This window comes from Carica papaya, chromosome 7 (genome assembly GCF_054855325.1).
Source record: "Carica papaya isolate Zhongbai chromosome 7, ASM5485532v1, whole genome shotgun sequence".
Classification (NCBI taxonomy): domain Eukaryota; kingdom Viridiplantae; phylum Streptophyta; class Magnoliopsida; order Brassicales; family Caricaceae; genus Carica; species Carica papaya.
This window is the reverse complement of record NC_142315.1, coordinates 4,255,716-4,279,891: the sequence shown is the minus strand read 5'-3', so window position 1 is coordinate 4,279,891 and position 24,176 is coordinate 4,255,716. Positions and strand designations below refer to the sequence as shown.

At 31.7% G+C, this 24,176-nt stretch overlaps 3 protein-coding genes across 9 annotated transcripts; 2 read left to right on the top strand and 1 right to left on the bottom strand.

The window, feature by feature from the left end:
• Positions 1–6,703: 6,703 nt before the first annotated feature.
• On the top strand, positions 6,704–9,032 carry LOC110821995 (GDSL-like Lipase/Acylhydrolase superfamily protein). The gene is made up of 5 exons (XM_022051990.2): positions 6,704–7,314; positions 7,495–7,625; positions 7,818–8,051; positions 8,359–8,605; positions 8,698–9,032. The coding sequence occupies exons 1-5, from the start codon at positions 7,023–7,025 to the stop codon at positions 8,889–8,891; spliced, it is 1,098 nt and encodes a 365-aa protein (XP_021907682.1). The 5' UTR covers positions 6,704–7,022; the 3' UTR covers positions 8,892–9,032.
• Positions 9,033–9,808: 776 nt separating this feature from the next.
• LOC110822014 (GDSL-like Lipase/Acylhydrolase superfamily protein) lies at positions 9,809–12,385 on the bottom strand. The gene is made up of 5 exons (XM_022052014.2): positions 11,990–12,385; positions 11,733–11,863; positions 11,316–11,549; positions 10,315–10,588; positions 9,809–10,210 (listed from the first exon to the last, which is right to left on the bottom strand). Exons 1-5 carry the CDS (start codon positions 12,303–12,305, stop codon positions 10,011–10,013), a joined length of 1,155 nt encoding a protein of 384 aa, XP_021907706.1. The 5' UTR covers positions 12,306–12,385; the 3' UTR covers positions 9,809–10,010.
• Positions 12,386–15,226: 2,841 nt separating this feature from the next.
• Positions 15,227–23,347, top strand: SNI1 (negative regulator of systemic acquired resistance (SNI1)). 7 transcript variants are annotated; one of them, XM_088207134.1, is made up of 16 exons: positions 15,227–15,585; positions 15,796–15,862; positions 15,986–16,079; positions 16,198–16,266; positions 16,359–16,442; positions 17,053–17,124; positions 18,369–18,450; positions 18,550–18,599; positions 18,762–18,935; positions 19,004–19,074; positions 19,184–19,253; positions 20,790–20,855; positions 20,996–21,154; positions 21,755–21,882; positions 22,178–22,313; positions 22,965–23,347. In XM_088207134.1, exons 1-16 carry the CDS (start codon positions 15,459–15,461, stop codon positions 23,001–23,003), a joined length of 1,488 nt encoding a protein of 495 aa, XP_088063260.1. In that variant the 5' UTR covers positions 15,227–15,458; the 3' UTR covers positions 23,004–23,347. The 7 variants fall into 7 exon arrangements, with proteins under 7 accessions (XP_088063260.1, XP_088063261.1, XP_088063259.1 ...); XM_088207135.1 differs by lacking the exon at positions 22,965–23,347 and adding an exon at positions 22,513–22,871; XM_022051883.2 differs by having other exon boundaries at positions 15,228–15,585; positions 22,188–22,313.
• The last annotated feature ends 829 nt before the right edge of the window (positions 23,348–24,176 follow it).

Genomic DNA, 24,176 nt, shown 5'->3' with positions numbered 1-24,176 from the left:
GGGAGAAAGTAAATTCTCGATTTATTGGGTCATTTGAAATCTTAGACATAATTGGTACCGCCACTTACAAACTGGCACTACCTCCATAACTATTCAGGGTTCATAATGTATTTCATGTGTCTATACTACGCAAGTACAACCTAAGTTCCTCTCACGTCTTAGCCCACGAGCTCCTTTCACTCTAACATGATTTGTCCTATGAGGAAGTACCGGTAGATATTATGGACCGAAATAGCAGAGTACTCCGCAACTAAAAAATTCTCTTTGTTAAAATCCTATGGCATAACCACACACACAGAGAGGTCATATGGATAGGTCACATGGGAGCTAGAATCAGACTTCAAAGCCAATTATCACCAACTGTTTGATTAAGTGAGAGAGAAACAAATTTGAGAGACTAAATTTCTTTTAAGGGGGGGAGAGTTGTAATACCCTGACCTAAAATTTGGTTCAGGATTAATTTTTAAAAAATAAAAATAAAAATAAAAATATGATTTTTAAATTTATAAATTTTTAGTTAATGTAAATTTAGAAAAAAATAGGTGGAGAATAAAATTAAAAATAATTTTGGGAAAAATGAGTGAAAATTTAAGTTCGGGCGTATTTTTGAAAGAAAAATAAAAAAATAGGGATCAAAACACAAATAAAAAAATTTGTACCATGTAGGACCGCCTAGTCAGTAACCTCGACGAACTGGAACATGTCGCGTGGCAAGACACACTGACTCGGTGCCACGTGGGAGGCCACGCTGGTAATCAGCGTGCCCGTAATCGAACGGCCCAAATGTGTTCCCGCGTGCATTGACGATCCGAATCTGTTTCCTATTCAAGCACGATCGGACGATAGCGATTAAACGAGATGAATGGAACAGATTCGTTCCCTCTTTAAACGCGATTGTACGGTCCAAATCAAATGCAATGAACGGTCGAAATTCATTTTTTCTTTAAACATGATCGGACGGTCGAGATCAAATGCGATGAACGGTACAGATTTAAGTTAAACTGGTATAAATATCTCATTTCACACCGAACTCTAACCCTAGCCGTCAGCCTCCCGCCGGAGAAGAAGAACCAGTTGTCGAGAAAGGAAGCCGACCGCAGTCCGTCGCCGCGTCAGAGCTACCTCCGACTGCCAAAAAAGGTAAAAATTCTCTTATTAGCTCAGGATTTGATTTTAAATACCTCCATGGCCAAATCGGAGAAAAAGGAACAGCGGATGAGCTGGAAACACCGAGAAAAGCTTTATGGCACCGTCGCGAGAAAAAAACCAAAAATCGCCTCCAATGAGCCCCTTTCCGATTTTCGTTTCGTGCGATTTTTCTACCATTGTGTTCACCATTCCTCTTTCTATAGGTTAACCGAAGAAAAACTCCTAACTACGAAGGTAAGTCGGCAGAGCCACTGCATCAAAAAATTTCATCGCTGATAAGTTTTCATTTTTCGACTTTTTTTTAGCTAAAAGGGGTCCCTTAACGTGTATGTCGCAGATATGGATATAAAACCGGTCGAAAATGACCAGTCCGAGGCGAACCGCTGTCATAGACAGTGGTGTTGTTGCCAGAGCACGACAGCAGAATTCTGGAATTAGCCGAAAAAGTTTTTTAGTACTAATTTTAGATTTTTTGGTGTACTCTTAGGTACGTGAAGTGTATTTTAATCTCTGCATGAAAATTCAAAAAACTTAGGTACCGATAGTAGGTGTAGTAGAAAGTTTAGTGTTTCGAATACCGATTCGGGTAAGAATCTCACACCTTATTTCCTGTTATATAATTGAAGTCTAATTATAAATAATATGATATTTTACGAAATTTAAAAAATCTCGATAATTAATTATAGATTACTAATGGAGCCAAAACCAGTTATTTATTACTGTTTGTCCTGTTTTAATTGATTGTTCGATTTTACAGTTTTAAATGCATGATAATATACTAAAAATGGATAAGATGATTCAGTTATATTTTCTTGATGCATGTATTTCTTGTCTTTTATGATTTACAGTTAAATTGTGAAACTCAAAATCAAATGTAAACGAAAAATCAAATGGTTAAGTGAATGAATGAATGATAGCCTTACTGGATATACTGGAAGATGGTGGACAGACCGGGTACATAGGGAACCCTACCGTGAACGTCGTCTCATACCGGATGGGGTATCGAGGATTGATATTTTTAGCGCTCATATCGGACGGGGTATGAGGATGACCCGTTTCACCCTCATACCGGACGGAGTATTGAGGGATGATACTTTTGTGGCTCTTACCAGACGTGGTATGAGGACGACCGATTAGTTGACAAGTTTTGATATGGGTTCACGTGTAGTAGGACATCCCTATGAACCCTCATGAGTACCAGTAAGCAAATAAAAAATGAAAGTTGTTATTCTTACTTACTTGAATATGAGATTATGATGTTGTTGAGCTATTGTCTTTATCGGTCGGTCTTAAAAATCTTACAAATGGTAAGTATACAATAAATGATTTTACTTATGATAAATGAATTTACTTAAATTAAAAGCTCTATTAGTTGTTTTTATAATTTTTACCAATCTTTATTTCTGTATCGGTGAGTAGTGTGATATTCTTACTAGGCTAGTGTAGCTCACCCTTTCATTAACTATTTCAGATCAAGAGGACCAAAATTCAGATCCCGATCAATAAGGGGATTGTAAATAGTTCACCACCCGAACTCCCTTTAAAAGCTAGTGAATGTCATCTTAGGATATCTAATTGTTTATTTTTTATTTATTTCTTGATTTTTTGCTTATTTTTTTAAAATGATTATTTTCGTAACCCTATTGGTATTCTAAATTATTGTGTAAAGAATGTAAATCCTAATTCTATTATTTTGCTTTCGCATTCAATTCATGTCTTTATCTCCATTTCAAGTTCCGGGGTATTACATCTGTTGTGTATTAATAACGCATATTATGTATCACATTTTACATATATTTTTTATCAGTTTTTTTATGATACATGTTATGTGTAAATGTTTATAAAATATGATATTTTTTTTTACGTTCAATTTTAAAAAAATGATATTGTTTTTGTTTATAACGAATTTAGACACTTATTTTCTTTTCACTTTTCCTTGTAAAATGAATGATATAGTATAAAGTGTATCAAAATTTATAAAGGATTATATTTTTGTTCAAATTTGAAGAATTAAATTGTTTCTTTGTGCTACAACTAATATCCCGCGATAAAATGTAATTCTTTTAAATATAATTTGGTTAGTATTTAGACAGATTATTAATATAAGTGATATATTTCAATTGGTACATTGAGTTATGTCCGACTCACATAACAAACATAGTACTACTAATAACTTATCTTTGATGCATCTATAGAACTATACAATAATGGATAAGTATCATATTAGACAATACTAGTAAAAAAATTTAGAAATTTTGTATTATTTTATAAATTCAAATTTATTTTAATCAAAAGAATATATAAATGTGATAAAAAGATGATAAAAATAATTGACTCGTAAAGATATATCAAATTACCCAAGTCCCTAGAGGGTGAGATGAGATTCTTACACATGGATGAATGGTGTCCTCATTATGAAGGTTTAATGTGATTTGACAAGGTGGTGGTGCCCCCTTAGTTGTATTTTTTTTTTTTTACCTTATAAAATATCTCTTTTAAATTTATTATCTCCTCGTTTTCTTAGTATTTTTATGTATTTTGTTTTGTATATTTAATTTATAGGGATATATAAGAGTGAGTATTTCCTACTATTTTTTGCAACCTCGTCACTTGCTCTTGCCGTGGCTGCCTTTGCCCGGCCTAAAAACCCATATACGTCCGAGCAAGATGTCTTTAGATCCACTATCTCCTCATCAATCGAATCCAACTCTCTCCTCTGCTCTCTACTTGGTGGGCAGGGTTCATATAAAGAAGATCACTAATGACATATACTCCTAGATATGATGAAGAGTCTGTAGAAGCTAACTTAAAGAATGGAAGCCCAAGTGCGCTCTACAGAATTTATTTTTTTGTTTCAGTTCAAAATAGAGCATGACCTCCACAAAATCTACCATGGTATTTATATAAATGAACATAACTAAATTAGTTGTTTCATTACAACTTCAATAATAATGAACATACAAATAATTATATTTTATGAATCTATTATTTATTTTAATTTATATTTGATTTTATTAATTATTTTAATTAAAAAAGATCATTTAAAATAAATAAAAATTTTGATTATATGCATACAATACATATATACTAACAAAAAATTTTTGATTTTTTTGTTCATATGATGAAGCTTTACGAAGCTTTATGTTTATATCTTCCGGTATTTTATATGTAAAACATTGTTGTATATGCATATATATTATTTAATCAACATAATTAATAACTTCTCAATCTGGAGTTGAAGATCCTAATTACCTCCACATTTGAAGGCTTTGCTTGTTGTTCCAATTGATTTGATCTACCAACTGAATATATATATATATATATATATAAAGTTATATTTAATTTGTTCGCTTGGTTTTAAATTTTTTGTTTGTAATAAATCTAAAGTTGGCACATGTGATGTTCATAATTCCTCTTTTAAATTGATCACATCACATGACCTGGATTAGCTGCAATCATAATATATTAATATATATATATATATACACATATATATATGCTTTTATGTGAGTGACTTCGATGATGCAGCTGGTTCAAAATTTGAACCTCTCTCCCTTTCCCAGTCAAATATATATATATATATATATGCATGCATTATTGACGCATGTCATATGTGGAATGGTAGGTTATCAGTTTTATCTGTTTTTTCACCATTTTAGTCAAATACACGGGAAGAAAGGAAATAGTAGTGTTGATTTTAATTAATTTCAGCTACAGTCATATATATATATATATATATATGTATGCATATATTTATAAAGAATAGCTTGTTATAATGTATTCTAGGATTTACAGTCATTTATTCTAATATCTTTGAACTAAACCAGACTTAATATCATTTAACATCAAATATAGGGAGAAAACCTTATGCATTTAGTGAATTTAATTTAATAGAAGAAAATATATACTGTATATATTTTATTATATATTTTGTGAATTTTACTTATTATAAGCAAATACATGCAGCATGTATTTGGGTGATTTTGATATTATTAGAAAAATTTAAGTCCTACTTTGGGTGACTTCTGGCTTTTGCTTTTGTGTATTAAAAGCATTTTCTGTTACTAAACAGATAAATTAAAAATTAATTTGGGTAAAAGTTAAAATAAAATATGTTTTGAATAAATTTAAACACAAAATTATAACGGGTATTACTTTTTTTTTTTTTTTTAAATACATAATAAGTTTAATAAATTGTAAGTAAAATTTGAGAGTAAAATTGTGAAATAATTTGATAAAAAGGAATACCCTTATAACATTTAGAGAAGAGAATTCAATCTCAAATATAAAAAAAAAAAAAAAAAAAAAATCATAATACACATTAATGTGCAATCCAAAAATTAAATACATATATATACATATATATATATATATATATAGATAACTATGTCTTCTGATCCCAAAACATGCCAAATAAATACATTCTATACATGGTGTATATAATTGTTTTTTGATACATCACTCTCTTTTTACTTTAGCCTTGAAAATATATTATTTTAAAAGATTATGAAATCTGTTGGTGAATGCGAAAAATCAAAAGGCTGGGAAGAGTAGGAACGTGTATATTAAATAATTTTGAAGTATTAAATAATGTTATCTTCACTCGAGTACTTAAAAAACATAAATAAAAAAAAAAAATCTTATTCAAGTGGCAAAGAGAAGGACCACGAAGAAGCTTTCTGTCAATGTAGTTGGCCACCAAATCAATGTCAACAGCTTCTGGCAAACTCAGAGCTTGCTAGCTATTTTTGGGTCCAGTTCAAATTTCAGTACATTAAAGATAATCAATTTAAGTTTAATTCTATATCTGAGATACCCTTTTGAGTTTAATTTAAATTTTAAGTTTAGCTAATTTCAAATTAATTCCAAGTTATTTGCATCTGTAATTCATTCTTTAATGTGATAGTACAAATTGATAGTTATGGAATTGAAGGAGTAATTTAATTATGTACCAAATGTGTAAGTTACTGTCAATTTTTACATAATAAATAATTAAAATTCAAAAATTGAATGAGAATTGAAAATGTTTAGACTAAACATAACATGATTTTTTTTTAACTAGTAATACAAAATTAGGGATGATAATAAAACTAATTACGGAAAAAGTTTAATCAAACTCAAATTAAACATGTTCTTATAAAGAGCATATTCGAACTTTATATTTACTTTTTAGTTCGTATCAAGTTTGTAGGTTATTCAATTCAGATTTTATATATGTTATTTTATTATATTAATATAAATATAAATATAAATATAATTATATTTAATAATATGTATTACAATGTATATTAATTATATTTATCAAGATAATACATTGTATTTGTTAACATCAATATAACAATATTTAAAAGAAATTTAAAAGTCCAAACTCGAAATGACCACCGACCCCTCTTTTTCCTGCAATCCAAATTTGACTCTGACTCAAACTTTCACTTTTTCCAAAAATTAAAGTATCTAATTGGGTCCGAACATATCAAATTAGGCAGGTTCGGGTGTAAAATCTCTATAAAATTGCAGATTAATTTGGACAATGTGGGGGATGATAGAACTTATTAGACTGAAATGTTAGGTGGCAATGAAGGTGTGCGAGTTTTAGTTAGAAAATATAAAGACCGTAAAATTTATTTGGTGGGTTTTGTCTGTATTAATTTCAGTAGTGCATTAAAGTCATTGAAATCTCATCTTGTCCAAACTAGTAACCAGTCTTTTCAAACAAGCCAAATTTTACAACAATTTGGGAGTCACCCTTTTAAATGCATTCTTTCAAGTCTCAATTAACACAGCCGGCCGCTCCATTTCTTCTACCTCTATTTATTCAAGATTTTTCCTTGAAAACCCAGTTCATGAACTAAGCAAGCTCTGCAGAAACATCAATGGAGATCATCGTGATGAGGAAGACGAGTAGTGCTGAGGTAATACTTACAGTAATGTTGTTATTCTTTCTGGGTCAGGCTATGGCTGTGGACATTGGTAAACTGAGAGATTTAGCGGCGAAAAACAACGTTACGTGCATATTAGTTTTTGGAGATTCAAGTGTTGATCCTGGAAACAATGATTATATTCCAACTTCCATGAAAGCAAACTTCAGTCCTTATGGGAAGGATTTCTTCAATGGCCTTCCCACAGGAAGGTTCTGCAACGGCAGACTTGCAACTGACTTTATTGGTATATATTATTAAAATTATACACTTTATTTCTCTGCAACTTACTTTTTTTAAGTCTTACCAGTAAGCAGACATATAATAAATGTTTTTGTGGTATGGCATTAGTTAAAACTGTACGTATTAAATATAGATATATGTTGTATATATGTTTTATATATCCTGATATTTTTTGTATGTGCAGCGGAGGCAATTGGCTACTCCAAAGCAATTCCAGCTTTTCTGGACCCAAAATTAAGGCCGCATGATATTTTACACGGTGTTAGTTTTGCATCAGCTGCTTCTGGTTATGATGATCTTACTGCTAATTTATCTGTAAGTCAACATCAAGAAGCTAATCTTTTGAAAAGAAATTCTTACGTTCCAATAATTAGCTTGCACTTACTTACAATAATACAATCAACCTTTTAAATAAGACTCAGACTCGAATCTATAACCTCGTATGGAAGTGAAAGTAAAAAAAGCTGAATGATTTTAATGGGTGCTATATATTTGTTTCTGGAACAGAATGTGTTGTCATTTTCGAAACAACTGAAACATTTTATGTCCTACAAAATCCATCTGAAGAAACTGGTTGGTGAGGATGAAGCAGAAAAGATCATAAGAAATGCTATCTTCGTAATCAGTATGGGAACAAATGATTTTCTCCAGAATTATTACTTGGAACTCGTTCGATCTCAGCAGTACACCCCCAAGCAATACCAAAATTATTTGGCCTCCCTTCTTTTCCGAGATGCTAAGGTGCTCGTTTCTTTTCTTCTCTTCTCATTTCCATCAAGTATGATTTAAACTTATTCCAATTCTAAGAACTTAATATTTGTAATGTAGAAGTCGATCATAATTTACACATTTTATAGTAATTAAATGAACTAATTTTACTTATATCTTCAATTCTCTAACCATATATTTCATATTTCAACAAAAAAAAAAAATTATAAAAACAACCTACTTGAATTGCACTTTTGTTTATTAGAATTCTATATATTAAAACTGAAATTTGAACCACGAGGTTACTACTAATTATATATAAGCGAATTATATTGTGCAGGTGTTGCATAGACGTGGAGCGAGAAGACTGATAGTTGTAGGGGTGCCTCCTTTAGGGTGCATGCCCTTGGTGAAGACACTAATGAACTCAGAAACTTGTGTAGAAACATATAACAAGGTGTCCTCCTCATTCAACTCCAAGATTAAGCAGAAACTGACTAATCTCCAGGCAACTACAGGAATGAAAACTGCTTATGTTGATGCTTTTGAAATTGTTGAAGATGCCATTGCCAACCCTCACAAATATGGTTAGTATCTACATGCACGTAGACATATATATATATAGATGCACAATATATGGGAAAGAAAGGTTGATGTATATAAATGATGGGTGGTGCAGGTTTCAGTGAAACTTCAAAGGGATGCTGTGGAAGTGGGACAACCGAGTATGGTGATACGTGCAAAGGGATGGATACATGTGGGGATGAGTCAAAGTATGTATTCTGGGATGCAGTTCATCCAACTCAAAAAATGTATCAGATTATTGCCAACCGGGCTCTGGAATCTCCCAGCCTCCAAGATTTTCTATCTTAGTTCTATACATATACATATACATATATATATATATATCATTATTTGTCTAATTATATGTCATTTACTTGGACACATTATTGCTTAATTTATACATTCAACGTACACTTCTTACATATGTTATAATTAAATTTGTTTCGTTAATTATCAAGTAGCCATAGTTTTCACCTTAGGTTAATCAGCTAATGTTGGTCTATACAGTCCGTTAAATTTAATAGTTAATGTTTTATATTAATTTAGTTGATTCTCAAATTAAAGAAGGAATTGGATTTCTTTCAAATAAATATTCGGATAAATAATCTTAAGTATGTTTTCAATTTAACCCAAATTCGAATTAAAAACATTAAAAGTTAAATCTGACAATTTTCGAATTCAATCCAATTTCTAAACCCTCTTAAACCCTTCTTTCAATTTAAAATCTTAACCCAAACCCAATTTAATTGAAACCCAAAACCCAAACAAAAGACCAACCAATGAGGCCGAAAGGTCCATTCCAGCTCGAAACCCAGCCCAGTGTTCTTCAGCTTCTCAAAAACGTCACCGTTTTGGAAGCCACTTCACTTATTTTCTTCCTTCAAGCGCGAACGGCAGAGGAGAGAGGTGACTGAGTTAGGCAGCAGCATACATGAAATTGGATTTTACTTCAAGTCATTCAATACTAAAAGTTCAGCTATTGACACAGAAAATGTATATCTTATTTTCATATCCTCATCCTTCATAACACCCACAAGTAACAGTACCCACTCCTGAAGCTCCTGCCTTGATGTCCAAACATATATCCTAGCTCCATTGTTCTATCTCCATGACTATGAGCCATCCTCCCAACTGCCCACATTCCCCACCAACATAACCGTAGTCCATTGTCGGATATTAATGCACCTATCACTAACTAATATGTTGTAATAGATTGGAGAGTATAATTATGAATGCAATATAATTAAATACATAATTATAAACGTGCACATAGAATTAGTGCACTAAATTTTACACAACCACGGAAAAAACTAGTTATACATATACATATATACGCATATATATATATATATATATAATAGGCATGACAATTCATATATGTATATAATGAATGAATCCATGGATAACAAAGTGAATTCTTATTATATATTAATTAAACTCTTGAATGATTTTGGTGTAGGTAGGAATGCCTGCCTTGAAGACGTTGTAGTACGCCTTCTCAGTTGGGTGTATAGAATCAAAGAAGACATATCTGGATGTATCAGGACACAAGTATGATTTTGGGTTACACAGAAAACTTGCTTCCAAGTAACCTGTTCCGCAGCACCCGTCGCTAACCTCATCAAATCCTACAAATTATTAAATAAAAACAAATCAATGACATACATTTGCTAATTAAATGAATAATAATAACGAAAAATGAATTAAAATGTAGTAATGAAGAAATTTTTACCTAATTGAGAGTGGGATTGAATGATGTTAGTCAGAGCATTATAAGCATCAACATAGTAGATTTTGAAGCCAAGATGAGCTAACTTCATTTGCATGGAATTCAACTCAGTTTGGAGCATGGCATTGAAATCTCTTGCAACTGATGAATATTTCTCTATACATTTGCGTTGTTTGTTGTGTGTCTCGACTGCATTCAACGTAATCACTATTGGCAAACACCCCATCGGAGGTAATCCAATTACTACCATCCTTTGAGCTCCTTCGTCCCGTAAACCCTAATAATTCATCAATACATATTGCTTCAGACAGTAGTCGTGAAAATATGTTCATATTCGATTTTATTACAAAAGATATTATAATTTTGAATAGTTGATACTCAAATGTTATTTAACATTTACAAGGTTTCAGTACTTTTAATAATTAAATAGTAAATTATTAACTAAAAATATTTTTATAATAGAATAAATTTTGTAATTGCCTTTAAAAGAGTATTATTGTAAAAAACTTTTATAAAATAAATTGTTCAAAACTAAAGTCAATTAAATGTTATATCAACAATGCTACCGGTTAAATTGTCCCACTTTATTAATGTCATCTAACCACCACTTTGGTTCTCATTCAAACCCATTTCAATTTTCAACCACCTCTCCATCCACTGAAAAAGAAAATACATTTGTCTGCACATAACCACATGTCTAGTAATGGCATGCACGCCTTATTGATGTTAAATTTTCTCACCGCACACAATACTTCATCACTGCTCCAAATCCCAGTGTTATAATGAAAAACAACAACAACAAAAGTTCCTTGCGTAATAATTGAGTTAAATTGAACTCTACAGTCAGAAAAATGTATTATCACAAAAGAGCATTTTAGCTAACAAAAAGCTAGCGTGTATATATTTTAATTTATAGTGTGATATGGAGTAATGAAACATATATGTATGTATGTATGTATGTATGTGTGTGTGTATGTGACGTAAAAAGTTGGTGATGGGCAAACCTGGATAAGGTCTTTAAGATTTTGCATGACAAACTGCTGGTAAGCTGAGATGGTGAAGGTTTTTGGACGAATTGGTAGAGTGAAATAATTGATGACAAAATCATTTGTGCCGGCACTTATGAGGAAAAGTGCGTTGTTTATATGATTTTCCATTCTTCCCTTCCCAATTGCTGACTCCACTCTTCTTTTATACTCTTTAAAGTACTCCAGCTGACTGGGTATGTCAAGCACATTCTACATTATAATAGTATAACATAATGTAAGTATATTAAAAAAGGACTAAAACCCATTAAAATTCATCACTCAGACACCAATACCCACTTCTTAAATTAACTGCAAATGAGATTGGAAACCCTGATTAATGCTATATTAATCGTACAATTAAATAAGTAGAAAGAGATGGGTGTATATGCGTACACTAATTGTTGGTGTAAGAGGGTCAAATCCAGAGCCGGCGGAGGCAAAACTAACGCCACTCAACAGGTCTTCAGTGCTAAGAGTTGGATCCAAATATGGAGGAATATACTCCTTAATACCTACAAATGAAGCTGCATGCATACCCAGAAAATTAAACCAACAAATTAGTCAAACTCATTGTTCAACATGATTCTAGATCAATTATGTAAATGTGAAAAAGAAAAAAAAAACAAAGTTAAATATAATGAAATCGTTACCAAGAAAATCAGTGCCAAGGCGGCCATTAGAGAATCTTCCTGTAGGGATTTGGTCTTTGAAATCTTTCCCATAAGGCGGGAAATCACTTCTGAAAATTGTGCCAATGAAGTTATTGTTTCCTGGATCAACTGTGGAGTCTCCGAACACAAGAAGTGATGAAATAGTAGTTTTGTTAGATGCTCTGTGCTCTTTCCCACCTTCAGCTTTGTTAATCAAATTTGAAAAACACAGAAACAAAACAAGAAGAAGATGAAGATGAAGAAGATGAGGAGGATGGAGTGTTGGTGGAGAATGTCTACGGCAATCTTTCCTCATGTTAATTGGTTTGCCAAAACGAGGAAATGAGTTGGAAAAATGTGACTGACAGCCTACGTTATTGATTATATGTACGCAGTTATACACAGACGTAGTTAATATTTGATATATATTTTGTTTATATATATATATATATATATGTATACGTGTCTGTCCGTCTGGCAGATAAGCTTTTTGAACTTTAACTTCCTTTTTGATTTGTTTATATAACTTTCAATTACTACAATTAATGTCTCTCCCCTTTCTTTCTTTTTTCTAAAATTGATTGAATATCAATTTAGCTGTTAAAAAATAATTTATCAAAATTTAATTCTATGATTGGTCACATAGTGATTACGTGCTCAAAAATCTGTTCATTTCAATATTTATCTATATATATATATATATATTAACTGAATGATTGATAGAAAAATAAAATTAAGAATTTAATTGCAATACTAAAAAAGTTAATCAAGAACCAAATTGAAAACCGTGCAATATCAAATACTTTTTGTCCTTAAACCTATACAAATTTGTGGAGGGTCGTCTTTTACCACTTACAATTCTGATGACCAGAAGCTCTTTCTGAAGTGGGTTTTTTCTTTTTCCTCCAAATTTGTGATTGTTATTAGAAGTTTAATTAGTGTAAAATCTTGATTCTTTTCCTTCATTTTCCATTTACTCATTTTGGGTTCTCTGATTTCATGAATGGGTAATTTTAGTGATCTTATTTGTGCATGAACAAGAACCAAGAAGAGTTTGTCTTCCAAGTGTTTGATAAAATGTCTAAGAGAAGAGTGATCTCCTCGTGAAGTGTGTGGGATTGTCTGCCCATTGTTTAATGCCAGTTGGGTGTGGAAGAGGGGTCTATTCAAATGATTTTTAATTGGGTTTGTGTGATTAATTTAGTTATAATTTATAGGTCTTGGAGATGATTTAGTTAGGGTGGGTCTATATGCATTCATTGTTGAAATGTTGGTTGCAAAGTTACATTACTTTGAAATTTTAATACAAGTTAAACATATTCATTTTTCAGAAAAATATCTTCAAATAATATTTCGAAGTTTGATCAAATAGAAATGAAATTTATAGTAAGGGTTCCATCCATAAAAGGCAAGAACTAAACAACCGAATATATTTTCAAACAATATTTAATTAATCATGATCTTTCGATTTTAAAAACTGGTGATGTTTTTATTCTACAACATAGAAATATGTATATGCATTAAAAATTAATACTTTGAAAGACAATTTGTCTTTATTGTCATCAGACAATTATTGAATTGTGTATTTATTGCAAATTAAATTAGTCAATCATATTTAGAGAAACCGAAGATTAATCTTTAAGATACGTTTTGAGAAAGGTTAAAATTCTTTAATTAGGAACTTCTTATATTATATGCTAGGCAAAATGTATTTTGGTCTAAAATAAATATTTTCAGCGTAACATTATGTTTTCATTATTTCTTTATTACTGTTGATGAATAAATCTCTTTAAGAGAGTTTATCAATAAGAAAATAAATAAAATAAGATGATTATATATTAAATTTTCTCTTTAACATAGTGGTAGAAGAATTATCTACAATATTCAACAAAGTTTTAGATATAAAAGTTTTAAGTAAAGTTAGTATTATATTAAGATATTTCAAGATCAATATATTATAATTTACTTGTTGAGTACTAGTTTTCTTATAATTTGAAAATTGAAAATATAAAGTTATAATGAGAATTCTTAAATACTTCAAGATAATCTTAGAATCGATAATTAATTTCGTGAAAATTTTTCTATTAGATATTTACTTATAGGAATATATATTATGTCAATGTAGAAGTTATAAAGTATATGTCTGGTAATCTTTTATTTATTTATTTAGATTTTATTTTTTATATAAATTTATTAGTTTTAGAAATCTAAAATTATCTATTTAAAGAAGTAGAGTTAAATTAACTAAATGAAATGACATATTCTTATAAAATAACAGTTAGAGCATTATTCATAATATAATTTTTTTTTTAAAAAAAAATAATTTTCAACATTGAAATTATCTTGAAGCACTTAAGGATTCTCGTTATAACTTTATCTACTCAAATTTCAACATTTGACTTACTTAAAGCTCTTATATTAATTTTCTAAATATTTTTTGGCGATGATTAATTAGAGTATTGTATGCGAAAACAAGAATAATATAATTTTCGCAACAAAATAAACTTTTATTGGTTTCCTTAGTTAATCTAACAAATTCTAGTTGTGTTTTTTGGCCCTGGCATTCCAATTGTTTAGGGGGTGGGTGTTTGAATGGGGACGAGGTGAGTTGTGGTAAGTTGGGGGGTTGGCTTATTAATTAATCTCAAGTTTTTTTTCCTATATATTCATGCTATATTACTTTATTTTAAATTTATACAATTTAAAACTCTATGTAATTTTATTATATAAAATTAAACTAATTTTTCTTAATTTCTAAACTCCAACTAAATGAAACCATATGTTATAAACCGACATTTTTCTACCAACTACGTTTATTTCTTTAAGGAAAAATAATATATATTAAGATTTATTTTATATTTTAAAGAAATTTTAGCTAATTTTTTGTAATTATTGAACTTCATTTTTTTTTTAAAAAAACTTATTTTTCCGTTAATTTATCCTACATTAAAATTCATTTCATATTTACAAAAAAAAAAAAATGGATCCAAATTATGGAATTTAAAATTTACAGCAAGTAAATTTTGTAAAGTGGGTTGACTTTTTCGTAATTTTTGAACTTTATTTAATTTAATTTTATTCTTTATCAAAAACTAAAATAAATTATATTTTTAACTAAAATCATTTGTTTTTTGTTTTTTTTTGTATTTGTTTATATTTTTAATTTTTTTTTAAAAAAAAAAGCAGAATTAGAAATTTGGCCAGAGATACGTACATATATATATATATATAACTTTTTAATTTCTGTCTCAGCCCCCTCCAAATTCTCCAAGCGTACTCTATCCGGCCAATTAGGAGTTTACTCTGATGACTCCGTTCTTGAAAATAGTGACCGGGTTCAAGTAAACAGAAGTTTAGGCGGGAATGTCTTTCTAATCTCCAGATTGGCCTTCGTTTTTCTTCACCATTATTCTAGAAGAGGAGCAATTAGGGTTTTCACAATCGGAGGAACGAGAAATATAGTGAGAAAATGGAGAAGACGATCATCGGTAGTAGTAGTAGTAGTAGGACAGTGAATAGAGGAGTTATAGAAGAGAACACATTGGCGATTCTCGACGCCACTGATTCTAAATACACTCGAGACGCCAATGATGATAGTGCGTTTTTTTTTCTTAATTCTTTTCCTTGCATTCTTCACCTCTGTTTGTTCTTCGAGAAACCTTCGGAAGCAAAGTTGTTTGCTGCTTGTTGCATTCTTTTCCTGTTTATATGATTTTGCCGCGTCTTTCTAAAACTCAGCTGATTCCTGTGGTTATGTTTTTTTTTTTTATTTTGGAATGTTTATTGTTACTGTGATTGAAGCGCAGGGATTGCATATCTTGAAGCTGTTCGTGCTGCTTCAATTTTACCTGAAAATGGAACATCTCCAACCAAGTAATACTCTCTCACTTTGCATGATTATTTGCAACTTTTATAGATTACAGCTTGATTGTCGTTTAAGTTTTCTTGATTTGCTTGAATAATTGCATGATTTATTGCCTTCTGATACGCGTGAAGCAAAATGTATGGAGCGGTCTTCCAGATACTGAGAAATGGTAAATCTTTGGAGTTGATGACGACAAGTTTTCTGCTTCTGAACGAGTTAGATGTGGTATTCACTTCTTATTACAGTCCTAGATACAGTTTGTTTTTGTTTGTTAGTTTTTTTTTCTTTTTTCTGTAAGCTTGCTTTTCCTTTTCTAATTTCGTTTCTTTTTCCCCAAATGCAGCGTTTTCCTCGAGTCTTTATATCAAAAACGCCTAGTAGTGAGGCAGGCAAATTAGAAGTAGTGGATGAGGTGAGAATATTAATATCTTCTGTGTTTTGTTGTTTGTGAGTTTTCAGTTTGGTGATAGTTGATACTGTGCTCTGTATTTTATTTGCAAGCAGTGGTCACCGTTTACTCTCAACTCAGATGTTGCTTTGGATGGAGAAGCAGCCGGCAAAAACTCCAATTCACTCTTTGACTTCTCTGTGAGTCTTTTGTCATGTTCAATGTTATTTTACCTTTTTCTTGTTTGTAGATGTAGTTTAAATGATGAAGTAGACATGGGAGATATAGAGGTACTTGGAACAGTACGTGAATGAAAAAGATTGATCAGTCCAAGTGTAGGAATCAGAAGTGTATCATCATAATTCACATGCTTGAAAGGTGTATGATGAGGGCAAGCTTTGAAAATTCTTATTGACTGGCTAACTCTGCACTGTAGTTGAGATGCTGTGTTAGGTATATTCAATTTCATGAAAATGTCTTTCCATCTGAGGGATTTTAAATATTGTTGAGGAACAGACTGACTATATCATGAATATAAATAGTGAAATTCTAGTAGTCTGTTTTTGAGATAAAAAATTCTAGTAGTCTATTGGATATAAATAATAAATACTTCATTTTTCTTTGGCTTTTGGTTTCATAGATGCAAAAGAAAAAACTTAGAAAAAGCATTATTAAGTATATTTAAATTTCTGTTACTTCAATATTGCATGAATGACATTTCTCATTATTTTCTCTTTGTATTTTTATGCAAATCTTACTCTTGTTTCCTGAGTGCTATTTCTTTTTCCAATTTGTCTCTGCCAATTTCAGTGCTTTCATCGGTTGATAGAAGAGCTCAATGAGGCGGCTAATGGAACAAAAGTTCATATGGCAGATACAAAGGTTAGTTTGTTCTGCATTACAGTTAAATTATGGAGTCTTGAATTCGTAATAGTGACTCTGATGCCAATTTATTATTTTGTGTGGCTACCTGTTTAGTTCATATCAGCAATTCCTCAGTTTTTAAAATTGGTCACTCAGACCTTATTTATATGATATGGAAAAAAAAAAAGAAAAAAGAAGATATAATATTTAGGAAATCTGATTATTGGTATGAAATGAAGGATCTGGGTCATTACATCTGCACATGGTAGTGAAGTCTCAACATTAGATTGATGGTACATGCAGATCAAGGCAATATGATATGTAGAGTCTTATTCATTTCCATATTTTGGTTTTTTCGTCTGGTCATTAGTATGGTTTTTCTTGTCAAAGCTTTTGGAGGGGAATATAGTCTAAGTGAATATTTTTTAATTTGAGAGGAATACATGCATCACATCTTATTAGAAGAACATAACTGCAGTGGTTCTTGCATTTCTCCATCTGAGTTTTCAGTTTGGTGGTTGGTTAATTCATTCATTTTTCCAAATGAGTTCCTTTTGATTTGGAGAATTACTTGAAAGTTCATTAAACTTATGTTTTCCTCTGAAGTTTGTGAATAAGAAGTTCGCACATTTAGATGAAATATTATCATTTTTTTCATTTTTCAATTCATTTAATCATGCATAACAATGTGCGGAGAGTCGTAGATACCAGAGAAGTTTGTTTTTTCCTCAGCTTCTGATTTGAATTTATTGTGATTTATTTAACTACAACTTTCTGCTCTCACTTTCGAGTACCCGTTGTCTTTCCTTTATGATTACACATAAAAATTTTACATTTTAGATTCATTTTACCCCGCATACCTTTTGATGAATCATCAAATATCTGTTCATCGGAAAAATTAAATAACCGAACAATCTGTTAAAAGCATTAACAGACCTGTAGTTCATCTTTAGATCGTCTTCCGATGGTAATATGCCATACTTGGATCATCATGAGGCTCAATTTTATTGTTTTTTTCTAACGCTATGTTTGTTTGGGTTGTCTCCTTTTTCCTTTTTTTTTTCTTTTTCCGTGTTTTTCAAATTCTTTTATGTAATGATAGAATCTATCTCAGTGCAATAATTTTATTTTTTCAAATCCGCTTGCACTTTACCTCCACAGAGGGGATTTGCTGCCTTCACGCCTAAGGGCTTTTGCTTTTTTTCTTTTCAATTAGGAACCTGACATTTTTGCTGTTTGGTTTGTATGTGGCCTTGTTGCAGTTCTTAGGAGGCATGTTATTGTTTCAATATCTTGTGAATGTTCTTGAAGGGGACTTCAAACCTCGTAACAGTGTGTATGCAGGTAAACTAATTTCTTCTTCTTTTTTTTTTGTCTTTTTTTCTATTTTTCCTTGGATCCTAAATTTTTTGAGGAACTAACTGGCTTGTTCTTATTTTGCAGAAACTGGGGACTGGCAACTCGTAAGGAAGTCCGAGCTGAACACATTTCTGGTACAGGCTCTCCTTTTTCTGAGTTTTGTTGGTATTTTGTATTAAAATCTCATTGGGTCAGTACTATGTCGTGTCATAAATCTTTTATTGTTCTTTCGTGTATCTTTGAAGTTATCTTCTATGATGTGGGAGATTTAAGGTTGTTTGCTAGATATTTTGCAGGCTTCAAGAAGAATAAATTACAAAAGTCTAATGAAGGACTGCCTGTCCATAATGTGTGGACTGTATCAAGTCTATGTTTCAACCCCATATGGAAATGATCATATTGCTATGGACATTGGTTTACTTGAGGCACAGAGAAATACTTGTTTGGCCATGCAGAGGTTGCTTGTGGTGGTAAGTTTGTCGTCGATCTTGCTATTGGAGTTACACTTTGAATGATTTTCTTTGATTTGTACATTTAGATCATGGAGCTTGATGTATCAAAGAAGAAAGCTGACTCAGAAGGTTATACTACTAGAGCTGATGGTATGAGGTAGTTGGTTGTCTTCCTTGCATGATGAACTTTGCATATATATTCTTTTTGCTTGTATTTTAGTGTTTTGATTATTTAAGTGAATGAACCATTGTTATTTGGTCTCCAGAACTCCACTTTTGGAGATAATCTTGGATGAGTTAACTTACAATAGACATATGATTTCACCATTTTTTCAGGTAATTTCTGAATTCTTGTCTCCCCTCCTCTCTGTTTCTGGCTTCTTGGCATAGTTCTTTGTCTTTCCTCATTGCATAACTTTATATCTCCTTGTAGTTTTCACAAAAATGGTTCATTAGCATCACCACTAAGCATTGAATATTAAATTTTATGTACATTGCTGGTACAGTCCTGATGATCAGTCAAAAAATTTTGATAAGGTTTTCCAGCATAAGAAGAAGAACAACTAAGGAAGCTAAGTGCCCAATGTTATGTCTAGGAAACAATTATGTAGTTTTCCAGCATAGGAAGAAGAACAACTAGGGAAGCTAAGTGCCTAGTGTAATGTATAGAAAATAATTATGTAATTGCATTAAGTTTGATGTCTTTTTATTCTAGTTCCCTGTCACATGTCAGTCATGGCAGTTTATTGTGTTTGACTTTATCTATAGTTCCTAGTTCCTTAGCTTGGAAGTTCCTGGTCTTAGAATGGCAGTTATTCTTCAGATTTTCTTTTAAGCATAGGAGTTGTCTGCAAGGAATCAAAGATTATCAGAAAGACAAATTTCAGAGAAGTTTCTGAGTGCTATTTACTCTTTGGAGAGTGTTTGGCTTGTTTATTAGAAATAGGAAATAAAAAAAGAAGATATAGGAAATATTCTTTTTTTCTGGTTTCTGATATAGGAGGGAGTGAAACTGACCAGAACAGCGCAAAAAGCAAAGCAAAACATGGTGCGAAAAACAGAGCAATTGCAGCTAGAGCAAAGCAAGCAGGAAAAGGGTGTTTTCTAGTGCAGAGTGGTGGTTTTCTGGCTGTGAAGGCCGGCATGTGCTAATGGAGGCCAGCTATGAAGGCCGGCATGTGCTAATGGAGGCCAGCTATGAAGGCCGGATATGGGTCTAGGGTTTTTTTTTTTATCTTTCGGTAATAAAGGTCAGTTTAGAAAAAGTTAGGATATGTTTTTATAGTTCTCATACCATGTGAAAGATTAAAATATCATATATTTTATTGAGTATTAGGACCCTATATATATAAGTTAATAGTAGCCATACAAGGAAATACGATTAATTACAAAAATTACATAGAAGGGATATATTAATAATATATCGTTTACCCGACTTAATCCATACTCTAACTAATACACAACACTTCTTAACAAAGTTCTCTAATTTGGAGTTGGGAATCTATTTCAACTGGAAGAAAAAAGTAGAAAACAATTAAGATGACAAAAATATTCCAAGTTGTTGTATTTAGAAAAAGAGAAAAAAAGAAAACTTATTTTCAATAAGATAAGAGTATATAATGTCACTTAATCATGTTTCCTTTGTAAAAACTATTTTCCTCAGTTTTTTGGAAAATTTTCTTGTGTTTTGTTTCTGAGTGCATCATTTTATTTTCTGCTTCCTGAAGAACCAAGCCAGTATATCCATTAGAAACCTAGTGATATTCAAACTTTGTACCAATCCAAGTTTCATATCTTTGCTTAAGAGATCATGATGCTGCAGTGTCATTGTAGTCAAAATTTTCTTTGGTACTTACGAGAATGGTTTGGCAGGTTTTTACTGATTCTAAATGGAAGCTGGGGATCATTTTGCAATATTTTTCAAAGTACATTGCTAAGGTAAGACACCTATTATGTCATCATAAAACTTGTTGCAACTTTAGCATACCGCAGAATATGAACTTTTCATCTATGTTGTCCTAGTCTATTAGGAATTATCATGCGAATATCTTCAATTAAAATGATGTTTGCTACTGCAGCCAGTTGTATGCACCAGGAGGTCTGGTAATGTCACTTTAGCTGAAGACTTAAAGTTTAGTGGTTTCTTGAAGTGCTTTTCGAATGGCACAAGCACAAGAAACATTTCCAAAAAAATCGGCGCAGATGTGGTTCAGTTACTTATAGCACATGCTTTTCTGGTAATTCTTCTCATTTTCCATATCTGCTGTGATAAAAGTTCTTTTAGTACTTACACCATTTGTTCTTAATTGCATAGATTATACTCTATTCAAGTAATCAAGATGAGTACATAAGATATTTTTGGTAATACAGATACTTTCTTAATAGAAAATTCACCTTCTGTAATCTTACTTTTGCTTTGAATATTAACATGTGAAGGAGACCGGAATGCTTATCTTGTTGTACTATATTCTCATTTTTGCATTCGTTTATTCAATCAACAACGAACCCCTGGAATTAAGATCCGGGATATTGAAGTCTAGTACTGCAAAGAATGTGTTCCTATAGTTTTTATAGCATGCCTTGCCAAACACTCATGGTTTATTTGCTGGAGTCAACTTTGACCAAAGAATATATCCACAATGATTGTCGTAGATGAGATAGAGGTCTGCTTTCATGGTCCAATTTTGAAAACAAAATGTGGCTGGGAATTTAGGAGTTTGAAAATTTGGTTTGTAACATACAAGAACTAAAATTCATGTGTTAGAACAGAGAGGAAGTGAAACATCACCCCTGCCATTTATTATTATGCTTTTCTTGGATTTATAATTTTCTTTCAGGCCCACTTGGGATTATCATCTCAGCAAAATGTCGAAGGTACCTCTCATCCTCAAGAAGATGGCAGTTCTCTTATGGAAACATGTGATCACGTAATTGCCGCTCTGGATAATCTGAGGAGAACAAATAGGTAAGGCTTCCTTATATCTTAATGTAATTAGAGTTGTAACCAAGGTCAATAACCCACTCAAAGATGAACAAAGAACTGATACAGAACATTTTGGCCTGCCACTCAAGTCAAACTGAAAGCATTCTCTGGTTCCCAATGTAGGAATTTCTTCTAGTCATCTTAGATGCATCTTAAATTCCATTTCCATACGCTGCATCATTTATAAGAAGCTGAGTCGTATGCTGCTTTGATGTTAGTACTCCTTGAAATTGTATCTAGATTTATACGAGAAAGAAAACTATTTTGTCTCAAGAAGTTCTATGCAGGAACATGGAAATTTCTCCACTGGGAAAGGAAGCAGTATTTACTGCAGCAACTATCCGGTCAATAATTTCAGAAAAGCCCAGAAAAAAATTGCATCAGAGTTAATCTATTTCAGGGTTGCATTACAGGTAAATAGAAGCATTCATATGGATACTTTTTCACTGCTTTAGTTGTTCAGGACAGAAATTTGGCAGACTTTGCACAAGCATCCAACTGTAATCCAACCTGTATAGACCTTTTTTCTCAATGAAACTTTCATCATTGGATGATTTTAACTAGGGCTACTATATGGATATTACATACGAATCTTTTATCAACTGGACACAGTGGTCGGATGTAATCTTGTGATCATGTTCCTAGACCTTAATATTGATATTGCTAATTGGGGAGACATATAGCTGCCTGCCGATGCTTATTCGACTTCTTCTAAGTTTTGGTCGTAGAATAGTTGCTCAATTGGAGTATAGAGCTTCGTGGGGATTCATTCAATCCACTAATGAATTACGTGCCTCCAGCCATACCCAGAAAATTTATTTTTTCTTTCTTTTTTTTGGTCAGTAAAGGGGTATATCCTCTGTAACTAGTGCAGCTCTTTTTCCATATTTCGTTCAAGGAAGTTTAATGTGCTATATTTTTGTATTTCAACTTTCAATTAATGACGACCGCTGTTGAAAATTTAGTTCCAACTGTTGAAATAATGTAGTTAATCTGCAGTCATCTGGCATGCTTCTCATTTTACTACTGACAAAATGTGATTTTGCCAATATTGGTCTGGTAAGGATGCAAATGATAGTTGGCAGCACCCAATTACAATCTAGCAGCAGCTTCAGTGTCCGATCCAACTTTTCCTTTTGGAATGCGTTTGCAGAAGATGAGGTTATGATACTAGGAGAAATGAGAAGTGCAGTCAAACTTGATTTGTGATTCGTTAATAGACATAAATGTAGAACTAATAGGATTATTATTTTTAAGTTTACGTCACAAATGACACTGGTCAATTATTGATGGTGGTTGTTGAAGTGCTGCATAGTTCTTGTAAAGCATGACTGTCTCCTTAAATTCATTAGGTTCCATCTTTCCACTTTTCCTAGTCGTCTGTCAATTCATTCCTTGATAGTTCTGTGGATATGATATACAATATTCGTCCAATATGCTTATCTTACTGAATGAGTCAATGGAAAAACATGGGCTAAAATGAAAGGTATAGCATCTAATATTCTTTCAATATGTTTATCTTTATAAAAGAAAGAAGCTCAATTAAAGGGGAGCTTTCATTAAAATTTATTTATTTTTGACATATCAGAAAATTGTACAGATGGACAATGGGTGACAACAGATGGCAAACCCAAGAACCCATACAGCAGAAATTTAATCTTAAGATAACAAGGAACTTGCAATTACCATGCTAACACTTGATATTGTAGAACAAAGAGCACACACTAATCACTCAATGGCATATGGGGTTTGCAATTGTTAGTGGTTACAAACATCAATTACTTCAAATTTACAAATTCACAATTACTTCAGACTCGCTATTCAAGTCACTAAATAAATCCACTAACTCTAGGCAAATATTATAATGGAGCTATAAAAAACTAATAGATATCAACACCTTATAAATTTTAAAACATGGAAATAAATATTCTTTACACTATGAATATATTAGTTTGTCCTACTCTCTCATATACTATAATACTGATTGAACTTAGAAGTAGCCCTTTTGAAACCCGAAATTACTTGTTCATCTTAATAGGTATCTCTTCTCAAGAAAGCTCTATCAACCTGATCATCCATCAATTTCTTTGTTCATCAATTAGATCATTAACGACATCATCCATAACTAGCCAACTTCTCTAACTAAAACTATCATCTTACGTCACTGATTAATGCATGTCTAATAAGTTATCGCTAATTTCATTTATTACATTCAGCTCATTTATTACATTCAGCTTTTCGGTCTATCTATCAAGTCATGAGCTATGTCATTTGCT